Source organism: Apostichopus japonicus, chromosome 14 (assembly GCF_037975245.1).
Source record: "Apostichopus japonicus isolate 1M-3 chromosome 14, ASM3797524v1, whole genome shotgun sequence".
NCBI lineage: Eukaryota > Metazoa > Echinodermata > Holothuroidea > Aspidochirotida > Stichopodidae > Apostichopus > Apostichopus japonicus.
In genome coordinates this window covers 23,203,059-23,224,484 of record NC_092574.1, presented here as the reverse complement: position 1 = coordinate 23,224,484, position 21,426 = coordinate 23,203,059, and the positions used below count along the sequence as shown (strand labels likewise).

Below are 21,426 nucleotides of genomic sequence, written 5' to 3'. Positions count from 1 at the left end.
TTGTTTGGAACAGTAGGTATGTTTGATTCCTCGTTTGGTACAGTAGGTATAGTTTGATTCCCTTGTTCGGTACAGTAGGTATGGTTGATTGCTTGTTTGGTATAGTACAAGTTGTTTTGCATTCAGTGGATGTATGTGAGCTTCAGGGTGTTACCATTGGATTTAAGCACACATTGTGAACCAGCTGTTTGAAATTCAAGTGCACTGTCAAGGTGTAATTATGTGAGGTTCAGGGAGCTACCATTGGATTGAGTACACATTGTGAACCATCTGGACATTGGAAATTTAAGTGCCATAGTATTTGGTAGTCCTGCAATGTCAATGTGTAAGTATGTGAGCTTCAGGGAGCTACCATTGGATTTGAGTACACAATGTGAACCATCTGGACATTGGAAATTTAAGTGCAATAGTATTTGGTAGTCCTGCAATGTCAATGTGTAAGTATGTGAGCTTCGGGGAGCTACCATTGGATTGAGTACACATTGTGAACCATCTGGACATTGGAAATTTAAGTGCAATAGTATTTGGTAGTCCTGACTCCTGCAATGTCAATGTGTAAGTATTTGAGCTTCGGGGAGCTACCATTGGATTGAGTACACATTGTGAACCATCTGGACATTGGAAATTTAAGTGCCATAGTATTTGGTAGTCCTGCATGGTCAAGGTGTAGTTGAAGGCTATAGATGCTATAATTACCAAAGAAAATTGTTATTTAGTTTTGTCATATTATATTTAGATGATATCAGTAATGTGTATGATCCATCCTTGATCTACAAGTTGCTAGTACCGTTTAGTAAAACTCAACAATACAATCCAGTTACTGTAGTTGCAATTAAACATGTATTGGGGAAAACACAAGAGTGTAAAGCATCAATCAGTAACAGTTGAAGTGATGTTTTTGGTTTTGGCTCCACAAGTTATTATCCACTCCTCTCCCTGCAGGTAAACATCAAGTTTCATATTCATTGATTCAAGTGACTTGACCAATCTCTCCAAAATCAAACTTAGTACATTTATCACATGCCATGAAGCCCTTCCCACTCCTCCCTTCTCCCTTCCCTGTTCCCCCATTCACCCTTCACCGTTCCCTCTCCTCCAAAGTTATTTCAAAGGCATTCAACGATGCTCTTTTCAGTATGCTCAGTCAGAATGTCATGATGATTCCTGATATTAGACCTATGAAAGAAAAAAGGACATCCCAAATGAGAGCAACACAACACAGTTTTTTTAAACGAACTACTTATTGTACCAACTTAGCATCATGTTCCCACCTTGTTTTGCATCAAAACAGTTAATAGAATTATTACAGTATAGACATGTACCTTCAGTGTCCTGTTACTATATATATAGTTATTTACCAAATTTGTTGTTTTTAAACTCACAAAAATAAACATAGAACTAAATGTACATATTGACTTAGGATACCCAGCCTTCATAGCAACATATCTATATCTACAAAATAGTGTAAAAGCAGGTGCAGTTTTGAAAATATTTTCAATTACAATATCCTATTTTATTTGCTCACTTTTATGACAATTGCAAATTTGTTTGTCCTGTGACTTCATAAGCCTAATGTTTAATTCTTCTACTGCATTTGTTCGATACATGATGTTTAAGATTTTCAAACATGTGCAGTCTTCTGTGTAATACTTTATTTTGCTACCTTTTAAAAAACAAGACATATCAGTAGGGCCAAGTTTTTTTTACATTCAGGCACATAATACCATGCTCCCAAACAATAATAATTTGCAGTTGGAATCCATTGGGATGTTTAGTTAATAGGTTGTTAATATCCACAATGATTTATGTATAATTTTATCTTACCCATGTCTAATAGAGGTATGCAATTTCCTATCTTCCTAATCCGGTAACATTTTGTCATTGCTTTAGAACCCTGGTATTCAAAGTGGGATCGAGACCCTTGTAATAAGGTCGTCAACAAATGATGGAGGTTTGCCAAAAAATTTGGAAGAAAGAAAGGGGAAAGACAGGGAAAACACCAGTTTGCAACAAAGAACCCGTAATCATATAAAATTTTCTGTAAGGGAAAGAGTATACCCCTTTCCCTTTAGACCTCGTTCTGTAAGCCATACTGTAACATAGGCCACCGGAGGGTCGACAAAATGATGGTGAAAATTTGTGTCATCAAGCAAAGCAGTTTGAATTAAAAAGGCTTTGGAATTACTGTCATTAGCATTTTAAGTTGAGGTTTTGTGTGTTTGTACTGTCGAAATCAAGCTCTAACAGGTAATGACCAAAAAGAAGAAAACTTTGATAATAGGAGGCATCTCCTGTTGGATTCATATTCGTTTCAAAATATTCCAGGTTCTGTAACATTTTCTCATTATCAAGGTAGTCAATTTTGATAGACGCTACAATAACCGTAACTTTGTCAGAAGAAGTGCATAAGAAAGCAAGAATGTTTAGCATCAAAAGTAAAATTTATTACAGAGGACGAAAAACCACTAAAAGAAATTGTAAAAGAAAGCAAAGCAACATATATTTTTGATTACCTTGTCGTAAGGCAAAGCAAATCTATATATGTGTCGGGGATGGGATGTGTGCGTGTGGGTCTGTTTGTCTGTGTGTGACATAATGGCATCGCAATGCCTAACGACCCATTTCAGACGATATGCCCACTTCCTCTTCCAAATGTACCGTTCTGAAAGTTTAGTACTACAAGGAAGGAGGAGGGTAGTGACCGACCTTAGAGGGGTCCTTGAGGCACAGTGTAAGAATGTTATCAGTTTCATATGATAGGGTAGATTGGGGTGCATATATCAAGGAGACAGGTAAGTAACGTTACTCGTAGCCATAATAATAGCCATACCAGTGAGTCTGGGGTCTCCTTTGCTACAATTTCATTGTGATGTGCATCTCTGGAATATTTTTATATGTATTTTTTTTATATTTAAGACTCTGGGGAACCTCACCGTTATCGTACATTTCATAAGAATTACTTGTTTGTTTTGGAACCTTTTCATTAGGATTTTTCTCATTAGGATTTGATTAACCTAAATTTGAATGATTATTAACAACAGGTTATTGAACTATATATGGTTGGCTGCACTTCTATGAATTCTTTGTATCCCAGAGTCTGCAATAAGCCAGACAAAATTGTTCAGATTGTAAGAAAACCGATTATTGGGTGATTGGAATTTACCACAGAAATAGAATACCTAGAAGGGGATTGTTCATGGTACTATTGTGTTCAGCATACCTTACAATGATAACTATGACAACAGTCCACATGTTTTTTATGTTGGTTTGTTGTGATTTTTTGCATGAATATTTCGGAGATAAGAATTTCCAAATAACTGGTGAATATAACTTCCTAGGATTGCAGAATTGATCATTTTCCGAAGGAAACTTGTCATCAACCCTTTCACACAGCCTTGTTGTGGAGTTTACCTTTACGTGTATCGTTGAAAGGATGGTTCAGAGGCAAATCTAGTAGTGAATATGATCGAAGCAACTTGGTGAAATTTTCATTCTAAACTTACTAAGCTGTTTCTGAGAGTTTATCCATTTTGAGGATTTTAGGAGGAATCCCTATTGACAAACTCCTAGGGTTCATTCAGACAAACTCTGCTTGAACTGACTCAGAAATTATGCTGATAGAAAGCTAACAGATATAACTTTCCATCTTCATTTTATCCCATTTTATTCTGTTTAATGAGGTTTAAGAGATATTGGATTTGGTATTAAAGGTTCGGATGGATTGCTTAGACAGTTAAAGCAGTCATTGATGATGATCGTCCAACCACTGCTTGAGCTGTGTTCTATCATGTACAGTATGAAATTATATCAGCTGTAATCAGTCACTTTAGTTTGCTAAGTGGTGGCATAAAAAATTGGAATTAGTCATAAAATATTAGGTCTGCGAATGAAAAAGGAAATACGTGCTAACCTTTTAAAAAAAAAAATTAATCAGAATAAATGGTTGAAAGCCTAGTATTGATCATTTCCGAGCAGTCTACTGTGTGTAACCACATAAACCTCTTCATTAGGTTGAGAGGTAATCCAGACAATATGAGTGAATATTACCCAGGCTTCACCAGGGGTGACACCTACAACCCTCATTGGTCACTATAGCATTAAAGCTTTCTTTGAGAATGGAATAATTTATATATCTCTTTGCCTGTTGAGTAATTATTCCTTTTTTTTTATGTTTCTTCTTCTAGGCCTCTGATCACTTGAGCCATTCAGTTCAACAAACTCTAGGGCCTTTCCAAATTGTGAGTACGTCTCAGTTGTCAACGTTGATAGGGATTCCAAAACAACCACAGACACCGGTGGAGCCGTTTCCAGCGCAAGACATTTTCAAAATGAATCCTGCTTTAATAGCTGATTTGCAAGCCCAACACAATGGTAGCCACCCAGTATCCTCGAAACGAAAGAGTAACCATTCCAACAAGGGTAGTACTGGCTCAAAGTCTGGATCATCGGGGGATCCATCGAAACCAGGAAACTCGCAAGAGAAGAGGAAACCATCCAAGCAACTGTCATCAAAATCTGGCTCCAAAGGTAGCAAAGGGTCTTCCCAAAGGATAAGGCCGCCACCGTCAGATATGCCAAAACCTGACAATCATACAGACTCAAAGAAGGCACGAAATAAACTTAATAAATTAGAAAACTGCGCTAAAGCAGCAGACCTGTCACAGCCAATGCCTACACTGTCACCTTTCACGTCGGATAATAAGTTACCCGCTAAGCCTCAGAACAATTCGGGACTCAAAGTGGACTTGAATCATCATAATCACCACCACCCCCACCAACAACAGAATACTACTAACGGTCCGTCATTTGGTATGGATGTTGACATGGTGGATGGAGTTACGGAGGAAGAACTTGCAAATGCCACAAGACTTGCCCAACACCAGGGACACATAATGGTGAGTAGTAAAACTGCAGGCAGGCCTGCACAACCATGTATACATACTTCCAGGGGGAGAGGGGGTTATGTTTTCACTGCAGAATAAAATCAAGGGTGTGGGACCTTGGTTTCCCTTCCCCTCTGATAGACAGAATTTAATAACAAAGAAATACCTAGTGTAAGGTACATAAAATTCACTTGCACCCCTGTGTCTGATGAACAAGTAAGATTGCATGGATGGTTGAGCCGTCTAAATTGACATAATATTGTCATACACTTAATTCCATTCCTTTGCGTTCTTCTTGTAGAGTCTAAACCAAAGCAATCGGCAATTGAATTCCCTAAGAAGGACAAAGACTTGATACCAAAGAATTGTCCAAAGTGTGCTGTAGAGCACACCTGACAATTGTTTACTGCTACTCGCTTCCCACTCTTGTCCATGCACTAACATATACTGATTTGAGACGTACAAACAAAGTAATGTTGAGCTGATGATGTGGCTCTTTGCTCAAGGAGAATTTGTAACCAAGTGTGTTACTCTGAAGCAGAAGATGAATATCTAACACATGAGTATCTGTCTGTCTATTTCTCAAGATGAATGAATATCTAACACATGAGTATCTGTCTGTCTATTTCTCAAGATGAATGAATATCTAACACATGAGTATCTGTCTGTCTATTTCTCCTCTCCCCTCCCCCCTCCCGCTCCCCCTCCTCACCTCCCCCATATATGATTGTGATTCTTTTATTCCAATGCACAAGTGATCTAAAACCCAAACTCTTGAGTGTGTTAATAATAGTACCTTTACAATAATGCTCTCCAGTTGCCAACGTAAACAGCAGGTTGACCACTGTGCTGACGGTCATTCACCGTGTTATGATAAAAAACTGAGTAATGAACTGCAGGACAGTAGGTCCACAACAGATACAGACATCACAGCGTGTCCTGAATGATGAACACGGTATCCCCACAACTGCTCTAAATTCACCGTCAGCGATCGTCAGCGATCAGCTTTTAACACTTGAAGCAGCTAAAATTACCCCTGTATTACTGTGGCTATGTTGTGTGCTACTGAAGTACATAATCATCACTATTGTTGGGAACGTTCCAAAAATTGCTCCCTGGCACCCGTTTGTTAATTTGGGTCGGTGCCGTAGGTACCTGTTCATAACGCATTCAACTTAAACACAACTCAGCCTATACTATAGCCTAGGGGCATACATAAGCCTAATGTTACTACGTATATGGGCTCTGCAGCCCTTCAGTCAAATACATATGGTAAGACTATACAATGGGTTAACTGATTTACATAGCAGGCTGCATATTTATATTTACTACTTTAGATCTTAAAATTAATTTTTAAAATCAACACATGCAATGCTTTTCCGTCAATGATGTTTTTCAGTGATCGATGGAAAAGCTTGTAACCTGCAAGTGTGCAACTCTACAGCCTTTCAAGCCTAACAGTGCAATGTCCCATTGATCGAATTACTCGTCAACATGTGGACTGCGTGATTGAAGAATTCCTTAATGCATTTGTTGGCTTATGTTGCATAAAATTTCTAAAATTAAGCAATGGGAGACAATTTACAGCATAATTTACAAACCAAAACTTTCTTACAAGAGAGTTAGGGCACTAATACGGCACTAATATGGCACTGTGATATCATACTTTCCTTAGGCCTGTCCAACATGTCGTTTCATTGCTGTGCACTAAGGCTAGCTTTCCAGGAAGTCCTGGCTATTTATAGATTGGTTGGAAAACCTGTAGAAACTACATCAATCAACCCTTAGTGTTAAATGGTGATGTCCGATATGTGTAATTATGGACCAATCACATGTTGCTTGATTCTTTCAAGTATGGAAAAATTCTATTCAACATTTGTAGGACCGTTCCACGAAAGTCGACACAGTGGTAGTCGACGTATGAGCCGCTAAAGAGTACAAAGTTCAAGTTTTGTTGAGTTGAAAGTTGCAAGTAAGCAGTGCGGAAAGATTGCTTCTAAAGGCTATACAGTACATATGTGCACATGTAAAAATAAAGGAATATAGTTGATCAAAAGTTTAACATTTTCACCAAATTTTATACTGAAGCACATCAAGATAGGGAGGTTAACATCACCAAGTGATGAAATTACAGAAGAATACGTATGAAATTTTTTCCTCCCTTTCATAGATTTGCAAAAAAAGTGTAACTGAAAATGGAAAACAATGTTAGTGATTTTTATGAATTTCCAGAATGGGTAGTAACGGCTTGGACCGTAGGGTAGTAATTTTTTTCCGGTCAGTCCCCCATTCCCTTCAATAATCGTCTCTCACCTTGGTACATGTCCAGCATATATATTTGATTAGGAGATCTAGGTTAATGCATATTCATTTGTGGAGTAATTATGATTCCCATTCCAATTTTCAAGATTATTACTGTAACTTGGCGTCCAAGGCACACTGCGCATGTACGTTCTAGCTGCCCGATACTTATACGCATTGACAGAATGAGTCATTTCCTGTTAGTACCCATAGAGAATGTACACGCATACACACACAAAAAATTAATATAGCTATATATATTTTACGCTAATGCCGCAAGTCGATCGGTAGATGTTGTAAGAAGCTGTTCATCAGTGCCAATCTGTTTATGTCTTTTGTCACTGTTGTGTTAGACAGTTGTTATAAAGATTGGAAAAGGGTGTATTGAGTGTCTTTGCTCAGACTTTTCAGCTCACATCATTAGTAAAGGAGAAGCAAAGAGTATCCAATGGAGTGGTTTATAACTAAATGGAGCAATACATTAATTCATCATTTGAATCCAAAGCTTGCTGAGGAGGGAGAGGGGTAGGGGAAATATAGGGGAAGGTAGGGGATAAGAGTAGATAGGGAGAAGCATCTAGGGAGAAGGATAGGGGTAAGCATAGGGGGAAGAGTAGGGGTAAGGGCAAAGGAAAGAGGTACAAAGTGAGATATGGAGTAAGGTATGGAAGTTGACAGTGAATGGGATAGAGAGGCCTGTATAGAGTGATATGTATGAAAAACTGCAAGATGGTATGCATTCTGCTCAAAAGGAAAAGGTTTAACCTTTGTTTAGATTTCTTAGTTTTTGTTTTCATGGAACATTGAGACAATTAGAAATCTACCATTTGGCACTTTCGGCCACGGAATACCAATCAGAATTTGTTGACAAACGTAAAGTAAACTATCAAGATACATGAAGGGGGGGGGGTGGTTCACGAGGGCCACAAAAATAAACCTTGGTATTTACGAACGACGATACTTACCTGTCTCCTACTACACCAACACACTTTTCTAATCTACCAAGACGCCACTTTGTATAATTTTAGCACTGTGCCCTTGGTGACCTCTCTTACGGGGTCACCGCACACTATCTCTTCACTCCGGATTTACCATTGAATGATAGAGAAATAGATTTGCAAATGCAGATCAAACGTAAACCTTAACCTCCTTTAAAAAAAAACACCCTGCTCTTTGTCATTTCTGGTTCAATTCACGTCATTTTGCATTTTGTTTCTTTCCCTTCTTCAAATTTTCTTAAAAGGAACTGTAAAATTCAAAGTTATACTTTATAAGATCCAGCCATTCATGATCATGTAGTTCTCTCGATTTGCAGTTCTCACCCTATACGCAGTCTTGATTTATATTATTACAATTCTTCCGCAGACCCGTTTACGTTGATTTCCCTAGTGTTAAACCCGTTATTCCTTTTGACTTCTCTTTCTTCTTCTTCTTCTTTTTTTTCCTTCTCACAACAATTTTGTAAAATTCTGTCTTTTCAGAGGCCCCTTTCAAGGACAGAACCGAGCAAGGATAAGAAGGTTCAGGACATCTTAAGGGTAAGAAGAATCAAATTTCATCGAACATTCTAAGAACACGATGTTATTAAATGTCACACACGTAGATGACAGCCAGCCTGATCTGTTAGATGTATTTTTGGCCTACTTCACATGATATCACCATCTAAATGATGCACTGCTTGTGGTTATTTATATACATTATTTATTGAAAGATGCCAATTTTTTACCAATCTCAGAAAATTTTCTAAATTTGTCTAAAGGAAACTTTTGAAAACGAAGCAAAATGGAAATTTATTTTAAGAAACCAAATGTTTATTTTAGGAAGTGTTGAATGTCTTCCAGTTATGATGCCAGAATTTGTAAATAGAATTATAACTGCTGAATGCGTGAACCTGATCTGTATTCACAAATGCCTCTTTACCAAACGGTAGATTTGGAAGATAGAGGAAGCGAGGGATGACCCAGAAGGAGATGAAGAGAAACTAAGAGGGGTGGAGGGGGGGGGGCGGATGCGGGTGGAATAAGGGACTCAGGAGAAGACTAGTTATTTAGTTCGCTCCTTGCTTACCTGTCACCCCACAACCTTAGCACCCTCATTATACCGTGCCTAGAATGTCATGGTAACCTTTTTAACACTGTGAGCCCTCTATGGTCAATGCCTCTCCTTCTCATTCTACCATTCAAAGTACCTTGATCACAAAGTTTTGGGATATCGGTTTCTTGGACTTGATTAAACCACCCAGATCCTTGGTAATGTTCTAAACTAAAACCCAACAGTTGGAGGAGGAGGAAGAGGGATCAAATAATGAATTAAATGAATAAGAAAATGACATAGTAATACAGACAATATTCTGCTTGTAAGTAACCTAGATTATTTATAAGAAAAAGTAACTCTTGCGGAAGAAGTAAGTAAAAGGAATTGTAAATAAACAGAGGTCTGCCACTTTGTGCCCTCATTTTACTATTGAGAGCACTCACTTGCCCCTGCCACTTACTATTCTCTGCCACTTACCCTCCCTGCCACTCACTTTCCTACGCCATCCCCTGCCACTCACTATTCCCTGCCACTCTCTTTGTCCTGCCGCCAACTTCCCCTGCCACTAACTCTTCTCTGCCACATATTTCCTACTGCCACTTAACTTTTCCTGCCACTGTCTTTCCTCTGCTACCCACCTTCCCCTTGCTGCATACTGCTCCTCCCACTCTATTTGTCCTGTCAGTCACTTTTCCCTGCCACTTTACTTTCCTTTGCCACATATTTTCCCTGCCACTTTACTTTCCCTGCCACATTCTTTCCTCTGTTACCCACCTTCCCCTTGCTACATACTTCTTCTCACACTCTCTTTACCTTGATACATACTTAATCAGTACTGTTTTCTTCTGGAAAACCTCCCACTTCCTCTATCTGCTGAGTCTACCATTTTATAGTGGAGCACTCAAAATATTTTGGGTAGATAAAAAAAAACAATGTCTGTACCAATTTGAAATGGATTGCATTCAACATTTTCTAGGGTGCTTCTGAAGCATGATGAATGTTGAATTGTCAAATATTTGGATTTTAATAAAGCTGATATCTTTAACAACACAGCTGATAATTTATTAAAATGGGACCTTTGGTCTCTTTTGAACACTTGTATGTTGTGTTTGGATGTACGTAATAAGTTTATGTTTCCTTACTTTTCCGTGGTGATCAATTTTTCCTTAGATTTACACGGAACAATGTGATTTTCAGCCTCTCTCTGCAAACATCAACACACCCATTGAGGAAACTGCACCCAGGTTCCCTTTCAACCTTAATGATCAGGTAGGAGAAAATCATTCATTTTTACAAAGAAGTATATAATCGGGTCCCACAAATGAGAAAGTACAAGTGGGGGGGGGGAGGGGACAGGTGGTTGGGAGGGACATTACACTAGCTCTGTCACATTAGCGAAGAGTTTAGTAATTGTTGGTCGATGTTTTAAGAAACTTTCATGGTCCAGAAATATTCATTATACCGTGGGTGTTATTTTAGGGGTGAGTATTACCTCTGAGATGTTTCAAATATGCGATCCTCATTTCGTAAGACAAACTTTCTTAAAAGAGCTGTACAACTAATATAATTTAAAAATGTATGTTGTGTTAGTTTATTTTAAGAGCATGTTTTTATACTGCCTGATCAGTCAAGGTACAGTTGGCCTGTTTAATACAATTAGTTAGGAGAAGTAAAAAGAAGTAAAAGCTGTCCTGTTGACATGATTTGTTTGTTAATGAGAGCAGACTTCATTCTGTGCTATGAAGTATATTTAAAAGCAGTAGATTACACTAGAGAAATTATGGGTTCAACCCAAATCATCCCATGAGGTTACACACATAATTTCCAGTGCTGTATCTTTCATTGTATTAACTGCATATCTTGCCAGCACATTTCCACCGGATATGTTTCAAATATGAGATATGAAGTCACCTTTGTAGGATACTGAGATCTACTTACATGTTTCTGGCCTCACAATTTGAGCCGAGTCAATAATGTTAATTGAAAAAATTCTAATTGGGGGGAAAAAAAAGAAAATATAACTGCTCAAGTTCTAAATCCTGTTGCTATGATTGCCATGATTTCTAAGTTTGTTCATCTGTGCTGTATCTTTCTGTAACAGAATAGGAAATTCCTTTCCTTTAAATTTATGTTGGTGTTTATGCAGGGACTGTATTTGCAGTTTGATGCAATGCATGCAATTTGAGAATCTCAACTGAAGCATAGAAAGAAATTTATGAGCCGAGTACTAGCAATAGCTGAGTGTTTGTGTGGGAGAGAGCGTTATGACTTTTATGTAGCTCATATTCGGCAGAAAATATGTTTGAATGTTCGATGTTTAAATCGAGAATCTCTTCCCTGTGGGTACGGATTGGTTGGTGATGGTGAGGCTGATCTAATGTATTTAATTAGACAAGGGACTAGATGGTTTAATGACTTGTAGTTTGTACTACAGTTGGACCTTGTAACTTTGTATCATTGCCTGGAAGGTGGTATATGTGTGACTGCGAATCAGTGGAAACTGGTGTTGATGACAGTTGGCAATACAAAATTAACGTAGATGGTGTTATTGATTTGCATGTGGTGTTAGTACAGGTAGTTGATGTTAGTGACTGCGATTTTTGGTGCAAATCGGTGGAAACTGGTGTTGATGACAGTTGACAATACAAAATTAACGTAGATGGTGTTATTGATTTGCATGTGGTGTTAGTACAGGTAGCTGATGTTAGTGACTGCGATTTTTGGTGCAAATCGGTGGAAACTGGTGTTGATGACAGTTGGCGGTACAAATTAACGTAGATGGTGTCATTGACTTGCATGTGGTGTTAGTGCAGGTAGTTGATGTAAGTGACTGCTAGTTTTGGTGCAGTCAATGGAAATTGGTGTTGATGACAATTGGCCGTAAAAAATTATCGTAGTAGGTGTAATTGATTTGAATGTGGTGTTAGTACAGGTAGTAGAAATTTTGTTGCCTGGAATGACTGGAAATTGGTGTTGATATGGAAGTTGATGATACAAACTGGACCTTGTAGGTTTTATTGATTTTTATTTGGTGTTAGTGCCTGCGATTGGGGGTTAATGATAGTGACTAGGATGTGTTGATAACTGTTTCCTGCTAGCTACTTGAGTTGATGACTTAGTCGATATTGGTGACTGGGGGGGGCAGGAGTTGAGGGTGGAAGGGGGTGTTGGCAAGCAAAATGACAGCAAAAGGACTGCAATATAGCTGCAATGCCAGACATGTTTGTAGATTCAAACTTTACAAGTCCGACACGAATGTCCAATGCAGCGATATAGTTGGAAGCGTGAGGATACTCAAAAATTCGATCTTTTCAGGAAAATTTAAATGTCTGCAATTTTAACATTTTTATTTTAATTCAGCAGCTTTCATAATGGAAATTAATTAATGATGATTGCTAAACTGCATTGATCAATGTAAATAGTAATATAGTTATTTAAGTGTCTTAGAAGAGATACAAGTTACATTATATCTGAAAGTCTGTTTGAATAATTAGTATTAAATTTCTGTACCAATGAATAATCTAAACATGTTGCTGAATAAATAACCTAAGAGGCATGATTGTAATTGAATATTCAGTGATCGTATGGGTAGATCTTGATTAGTTTTGTGTATTTGCTGTCATTGCTGTTCATGTTAAAATTAGAAAAAGAATAGTTCACATTTGAAAGGCATACTGTATAATAAGATATTGTATGCTTTGTGATTTAGAAAATCCCATTAAATGTTAGAAGAGCTGGTCATTGGGAATAGATATTCTGATCTATGTGAATATGATTCAAGGTCTGTTAAAGGCCCGGTCACACTACAGCGATATTTTATCGGAATACGGTCCGATTTTTTCGATTTTAGGCCGAAGAGTGAGGTTTGTGGTAGTGAATGTAATGAATGCAGTGGAATATTTGAATACCTACTCTAAATCTGAGGGGTTCTGGAACGGACTACATTCTGAAGTGACATGACATCGAAAAACGATAAAAATCGGAAGAGAAATCGGATAGCTATCCGATAAAAGGAAACAGAGTCAATATCAAAATTTAGGAGAGGGCTATTCCACATCGGAATGGCTCAACAGATAGCAAATCAGGTCCTTTATCACTGTGGCTAGAAGACCCGAACGAAAAACTGGCTGTTACGATTCCTCTGGGAAAATCGTATAGTATTCCGATAAAAAATCGGTATAGTGTGACCGGGCCTTAATGCATGTGTATATGTGATGCACTGTTCAACTGTAAACAGAGAAACAAACTATTGTATGTATATTTTGTTGAAAATAACCTATTTGGTATTTAGATCACAGCACAGTTAACTTAAATATAAAGTAGTACACTTTTTGACCAAGGGTTAAATTAATGTCTTATGTTGGCATGGAATCCCTAAGCTGATGAAGTATTTTGATCATATATGACCAGTCACCATGGAGGTCAGTGTCAAAGGATCACCAGGTCACTCTAGAAACAGTCGAGTGATATGTCAGAGGTTATGAAGAGACCAAACCGGGGTAATGAACATGAAGTGATACTTCAGCCGGTAAAGGCTTTCTAATGGAGAAGTTAATTTCTTTGGCTGTTCTTATCCAGGAAACAAATAGGATTGAAAAAACAGCAGGGTGTTCACTTTCTTTTTTCTTTCAATTTCCAGGTGTCTGAGATCCCACCGACTATTGAAGGTAAGTAAACAGACACGAAATCCCTCATCAGGCATAGCTTATCATGGCTGACCCTCAAACCCCCCCCCCCTCTATCCTCTGTACACCTGCAGAGGAGCCCGGCGTTGAACACAGCACTCAGGGTCTGACTTGTGTAAACGCAGATGAGACCCTGGGATTTGAAACCCATGATAGACTAGGATCAGACCCTAAGCTCAGGGTTCAATTTGCAATGTAAGCTCAGGGTTGATCTGGGATAAGCATTGATGTTTTACTTCCATTTTTGTTTGTTATGCACGTAGCTGGCTCAGTAGTCGTAGTAGGAATTAACCACAGCATTTGCACATCACATGTCGGCGTGTGGTGTCTCGCAGTTTCTGGTAATGAACAAATCCCAACTTCCTGTTAAGTGGTCGCAAGGTCGCGGTCTGATACAGAGCGTTCTAAACGTTCTAAACGATCTAATGTAAATGCGCAGAGATTCAAATCAATTGACCTTGTGGTAATGCCTAACATTAAAGGCAGGGTCTGATTCATAATGTTAACTGCAGACCCTGTAAAGGATAACCTTTAAGTTTCAGAGAAAGCAGTCTCTTGCTTTACAGTTTTTTTTTTGTTCACAATAATGTACAATGTTTCAATACTGAAACCAATCTCTTCATAGAGCAACCATCTTTTCCTTGTTAAGTGTCTGTCTGAAAGAACGGCTTGGTTGATTTAACAAGGCTCTGCACCTGTCAGATATGTATATTATCCCCAAAAAGATGAAAACAAACTTTGGGACCCAGAGTTGTTATGTTGATGTAGTCTATATTCATTATATGTTTACCAATTCTTGTAATCAAAAGGTGTTTCAAGCTGTTCCTAGCTTGTGTAACATGATAATTTAAAAAAAAAAATTTTAAATTGTTTTTGTAAAAGCATTATTCGTACAAGCAGGAAACTTGTTTACATCTTTAGTCATCCTATGGGGGAGTATAAGGAAGATTTTAATTAAACAATGTAGGAAACTTTGGGGTATTTTTACCTTTAATATCAGGGTTTGACTCGACTCTACGAATCACGGTAGAGAGCATGTAGACACAACTTGAGACATTTGTTCAATCGATCTTGTTAAACCTAATCAACGGTATACAGCGAATAAGATGACGACTGATTGCCTTCCACGAAACCTCTCAGTCCTCAGTTTGCTCAGTGAAAATGTTTTACCACCTCATTCATTTACATATCGCCAGACAGACTCACTTTGGAATGTGCGCTATTTTTATTTATGTCCGTACCGTCGGCTCACGAGGAGCTCTCCTCCTCCTCCTCCTCCGGCGGCGGCACGGCTGTGAGAGGTTGAATGTGGGGTACAGGCCGACTCACCCACGTTAACTATGTGAAATGAGATAAAAACGGAGGCTCGTATGTAATTACATACATGCGATGCGTTATATTTCACAGTATACGTCAATGGTTCAATAAGAGACATTGTGGAAGAAAGACCAGAAGTGGAATAGATGAGTGAGCACATTGACCTTTACATTCACACCAATTTTGAGGTTTTGGGGAAGCTAATGTTATAACAGATTTTAATGGATAAGTTAGTTTACTATGTAATAATGGTGTTTTGTTATGAAATTTGTCATGAAACTTGAAAATCAGAAATGGATGTAATAAATAATTGAAGGCATTTTCTGTCATTTTGTTGCATCAGTTAAATGAAGAAACTTCATTTAATGAACTTCATTTAATGCATCTTCATTTAATGCAAACTTCATTTAATGCATCAGTTAATGAAGAAACTTCAATTGTTGCAAATAACTTCAGAACTTAAATGGATGGTAATTAATGTTAGGGTGAGAGAGAGAGATGGCGAATGGGAAGTTTTTTTAAGATCTTTAGGGAAAGTTCCTCAAAGTAGAACAAATGTAGAGGGACTACCTACAGAATCAATAGAAGAAATACATCCCATTTGATTTCATAAATAAGAAGAATTTAACTTCTAAAACACTAAATTTCCCAGATATTTTACTTTGTAACCTAGCTGTGATGATCAAGCAATTGAAGATTCTGCACTAACATTGCAAACAGCAAGTAAATTTACACACACAAGTGTAAAATTCCTTGACAAAAAGGAAGAATATTTTAATTAACCATCTGAAAATCTAAAATTCTTAAGTTAGAGACAGGTCTCATAAAAGTATTTAAGGAATTTAAAATGATATCTTGCTAAGTAACAGCAACTTTCCTCTGCAAATAATTGACATGCATGTGGTATAGCTTACAGTAGTATTACACAATGTGATCAACTGTTTTGACAGATCTGTTTGTTATGACAGAGAACCCACTTCACTATAGGGTTATCTCCATCCTCATAGAATTGTGCTGCTTTGCTCTCTTTATACTAAGTGTGTCAATGGTGTGTAAGTACACCCTAATTTACCAGTTGGTTCGCCCGGTTTCCTCTTGTTATTGCTGTGGAATCCTGTCTTGAAAAGCAATTAAGTGGAAGCTAATCGCCATGGACCATAGCCAATGGAGCTGCCAAGTTATTTATAAAGGCTGTGGTGGTTTTTATACTACTCTAATGGTTAATGCAATGTTTCATTGTTGCTGTGTGTGTGTGTGTGCAATGTGACTTGTGCATTAATAGTTGCCACAGTTCTGATGATACTGTCTTCAACAGTTAAAAGTAATATATGGTGCCTGATGTTACAATTTGCTATTTTAATCCGACGAACCTTACACTTAGGAAACACGTTAAGTGGGTTGCGGTGGTCGGTGGGATATTACGAGACATCAGAAAGTTTATCTACAGTATTCAGATCGTGTCAAAAGTTAATTTCTATTAATAGTCAAGTCAATAGTCCACTGAACTAGATTTCATCCTGATCATTGATTTGGAGGAGTTTGGGGGGGGGCAGGGGCCGGATTTATAGTGAGTCTTGTCTCGCTCATTGAAGATCCTGGATTGTTTTAGAATTAAAGTATGATTTCAAGCAAAAGTTAAGTCTTGACATCAAACAGTAGGAAATTCTAAATATCAGTCATGTTGCTGTATTTTGAAAACCAGTAAGTTTTATAATTTTCTCAGCATATGCGGCTATTGTTTTGTGCATATATTTCACTTGTCAGTGAAAATTAAAGGAAAAAAAAGAGATAGAAAAGAAAACAAGATTGTCATTCAGCTCAACATAACTTTTCCAGAATGATGAAAAGCAATTATACAGCAGAACCCTATAGAACTCTCATAACAGCATTTTTTCCTAATAATTGCCGGCAATATACATCCCCACCCATCCATCCCTCCCCCTCTTCCAAAAAATATATATTGGCAATGTTTTACCTATAGGTATCAATTTGTTCGTCCCAGTTTGAATCTTGTTTTACATGGGATGTTGAATTAATGTTGGCACCCTGTTTGTTGTCTTTTCATCCGGTACATAATTAATCTTTCAAAAGTAATTGAAAAGGATTATTTGGACAAAACCTTTCCAAGGCCTAGCGAGGAAGGATTATCGCTGAAAGAACCGGGTATCTAGTTGACCAAATTCTGTTGTAGAACAAAACTCCAAATCTCCACATTTTTTTCATTTCTTTCAGAACTTGAAGAAGATGGTGAAGAAGATGAAGAAGAAGAGGAAGAAGAAGAAGATGAAAAAGAGGAAACTAGGTAAGAAATTGATTTTCCCAAAGTGAGGAGCATGAACCCCACAGGACTTGCGTTATTGGCCAACATATATGTTAAAGCCTTGTTCACATATAATAGAACGCAAGTAGGGTCTGACCCTGCAAGGGCGCTCAAGATCGTAGTTTGGATGCTAGCGTACTTAATATCAGACCCCGCAATGGTGATCTCTCTTACAGGGATTATCCTGACCCCTCAAGGGTGATCAAGATTGTAGTGTGGATGCTCGTGGGGATCAAGGGACCTTAGACCTCCAGCCACTTGACCTAGTCACATCCAAATAAATTGGCGCAGAAGCATATACGAACATACACAACAATGTCCTCACATTCAGTGAACTGGAGACAGTGAACATAACCTTTTAGTGACTGCATAATGGTCGCTGCCGGTCGTTGATCCACCTTGCGTTCTCAAATGTGGATGCGTGTCAGTTCAGCTTTATTACCTCTCACTGAAAAAAACAGATGTGAACTAGAATTGAGTGTTTTAGATGAAGGAATGAGGGTAGGGAATGTTATATTATTAACCAGGTAAAAAAATCTGTTTGTAAAGGAATTTGCTCTTCCCTTGCAGTCCATTCACAATCCATAAGTTTTAAGTATGTAATTCTGACGTAATTGGTAATATTACTTAAAAGTGTTCCACTCAGTGAAGAAGCTCAACTGAGGCCTGCGAGTCTCCAGTTGGTACAGCACAGGAGGTCCTAAAGATCTTAGCTTGGAGTCCATTTAGGGCAAAACTTTTCTTTGCTGTGTGAACGTGGATGAAGGCATAACAAGGAGGTAAGTAATGTGATGCTTTGGCACAGGCTGAGAGCTCCCACCCCCCCCCCCCCCCCCCCCCCGCCTTTCCCTTTATCTACTCTTCATTTGTTCCTGTCAAGAATAGCACAACACAAAGATCTGTGTCAGCAGAATAAAATAATTCAATGACCTCTGCTTTTCCTGAAGTGTATACAAGATAAACTTAAATGAGTCATATCATTTCTCACAGGGAGTGTTATCCTGATGTCAGATGTTTGTTGTATTGTTGCTGATCAGGCTTTATAGTTATTTAAAGGAGACACAAATGCAAAGAATCTTTAGCCTTTATGACAAACCTTGTGAAGAAACAACTCCCACAGACAACTAAGGAAAAGATTGCTCCATTAAAGAGATACCCTCGTTTAGAAGTCATGTTGTGGGGGCTGTCGTTTTGTTTAACTGTGATGTCATAGTGCCATTAGGAATTCAAAGCTTTTACTTTTGCTTTGTATCATAAGGTCATGTTACCAGCTTCAACGTTTAAGGTTTAACATTTGCATAATCCAACTCCATTACAGAAAATATACACTGTAATAAATATAAAAAAGAACATAAGAAAATGAAGCACATGTTACTTGATCAAGTCTTCAGCCTTGTGTGCAAAGGAACATTAAATATGTGATATCTCCCAAATGAAATAAGATTTCTTCTTAGCTGTGTGGGGAATCATCTCTATCATATAGAGAGCATAAAGATGGTTGGGTTTGTGTGTCTCCTTTAAGTATGGTTAGGTATTCCAACAGTAGTTTAATATCCCCATAGACTACAAGTTTTGAAAAAAAATCTGTGAAAATATTAAAAATGTTCATAATGAAATGTCCACATCACCCCACTACAAATAAATTAATCACTCATTGTTAAGGTTTGTGCTAAATATTTCTTAAGCAATAAACTTTACATTGTATTTCATTGGATACTTGTTTGCACGAAACACTTCCTAAGGATCAAACTGTCTCTCAGTGGACACCTTTGATCCCCTCAGCTGAGTAACCAATCCTGATGTTTGCTGACCTATCTTAACTTGAACAAAAGAGTCTGTTAACAATACATTGGTTTTGAAGTGAATGGAAACAGTATGCATTCTATTGTTATGGAGCTATTTGCTGATGGGATTGAGATTTGAACTGGAATTTGTTACACACTAAAAGCTTTTCTAATTTAATACCTATGTGATTAACCTCCTCCCTTTGGATATACGTGGACGTATTTTACAAGTCCAGATTTGTCCTTCAGTTGGACTATTCGTGTAGCCTTTCTGCTGGGAGTTGCATTAAAATTGTATTTTAAGAGAATGTTTATGCTGCATAAATGTGGTTAACAATGTTACCGAACCTATTGAGAGTTAGTGAGCATGCTTGTAGTAAGTTCAAGCTCCTACTTGTATTCTAGCAGAAGCTACCTGTACTCATATCCGCCCCTCATGAATCTCTGTATCTTTATGTTGTACTCGAGGCATTTTGAAGCAGCTAGTGCAAAATAAAGTACGGGTACTCATACTTAGTCTTGTACTTATACTGGTACTCTTCCAATAAGAAAATCTACTTGTAATCATGGTGTTGTGCCTGTACTCATGCTGTAGTGTTCGTACTCATGCTGTTGTACTCGTACTCATGCTGTTGTACTCGTACTCATGTTGTTGTACTCGTACTCATGCTGTTGTACTAGTACTCATGCTGTTGTACTCGTACTCATGCTGTTGTACTCGTACTCATGCTGTTGTACTCGTACTCATGCTGTTGTACTCGTACTCATGCTGTTGTACTCGTACTCATGCTGTTGTACTCGTACTCATGCTGTTGTACTCGTACTCATGCTGTTGTACTCGTACTCATGCTGTTGTACTCGTACTCATGCTGTTACTCGTACTCGTGCTGTTGTACTCGTACTCGTGCTGTTGTACTCGTACTCATGATGTTGTACTCGTACTCATGCTGTTGTGCTCGTACTGAAAATCTGCTTGTGAAAACAGTGATTATGATTAGTGAAACTAAGACACGTCTCAAAGATATCTCCTCCAAGTGAATGTTAATGAGCAAGTCATAAGTCAACTCTTTTGTCTTCACAACATTTGTCTCGCAGACGCTTGACATTTTCACATCAGTAGTAATCATATGTGAAACGCAGGTAAACTTTGAAAGTCTGTGGCCCTAAGTTCATTCGTTTTAAGAGGTGAAACTTGACTAGTTAGGCTAATGAACAACATTGCTGTGGGTTGAATAGTTCTTGAAAAGTTGTTCAAAAGCAACTCCAAGAGCTGCTTTGAAGTGCAAAGGAAACTTGTTTCATGGAATTTGATTTTGCGGTAGAAATGATTCAAGTGACACGCACAGCTTCAATTCAACCACAAAACGTAATTTTTGCCAATCGTTGACATCAATTAGTAGCTGCTTCCTTTCAATTTATTCGCTGACAGATCTGACATGATAGTTATTAATTGATCACAGTAAAGAACAAAAGGACAGCCCAATATGTTATATCCATTGGACTCCCGTCACTACACCAATACATGTATATACTTTTTTTGTGTAGGAATTCTGTTTATCTTTAAGAATCATTTCTGCTTCCCTGACTGATATATATGCATGTGTTTATAACCCCTTTCCGGCTCGACAAACCTAATAAGGTATTCAAAATAAATAGTCCTTTTCTGTTGGTGACAATGGAATGTCTTTAGTCTTCTAGTAGTTGATCTATATAGAATTTTAGAAGATCTCGAAAGACTTGCTTTTAATGCCCCTTCAAAAATAAGCATTCTGAATTTTTTAAAATAAGCAACTTTAGGTAGTTATTTTCAAAGGGGCACTGGCTGTTAAACTTATTTCTTGTACAGTAAAATAGGCTGAGTGAGCACAACACTAAAATAGAAGCTCAACTTTTAAACCTCTCGGCCCCACCAAAATCCTTCCAAGAGACTTGATTTGTATATTTTACATAAACAGGAATATTTGAGTATTCTGGAAGTCTAGTAAAAGAAAGGAATGACCTTGGAAAGTATATCAGTTGTGGAAGAGTTAGTAGTTTTGATCCTTGTAAGCACTGTAAAACTCACAATTATTGGTTACTTGCCGTAGGCAGGCAAGTAACCT

At 37.9% G+C, this 21,426-nt stretch overlaps 1 protein-coding gene across 6 annotated transcripts in view; it reads left to right on the top strand.

Annotated features, from left to right (window-relative positions):
- Window positions 1-21,426, top strand: part of LOC139979522 (uncharacterized) — a 148,388-nt gene that overhangs the window by 29,477 nt on the left and 97,485 nt on the right. For all 6 annotated transcript variants that reach the window (XM_071990426.1, XM_071990425.1, XM_071990427.1 and 3 more), the window contains 5 exons: window positions 4,185-4,895; window positions 8,666-8,722; window positions 10,389-10,487; window positions 13,858-13,885; window positions 17,453-17,522. In XM_071990426.1, the coding sequence (XP_071846527.1) occupies window positions 4,185-4,895; window positions 8,666-8,722; window positions 10,389-10,487; window positions 13,858-13,885; window positions 17,453-17,522 (965 nt within the window). The remainder of the gene's footprint in view (window positions 1-4,184; window positions 4,896-8,665; window positions 8,723-10,388; window positions 10,488-13,857; window positions 13,886-17,452; window positions 17,523-21,426) is intronic.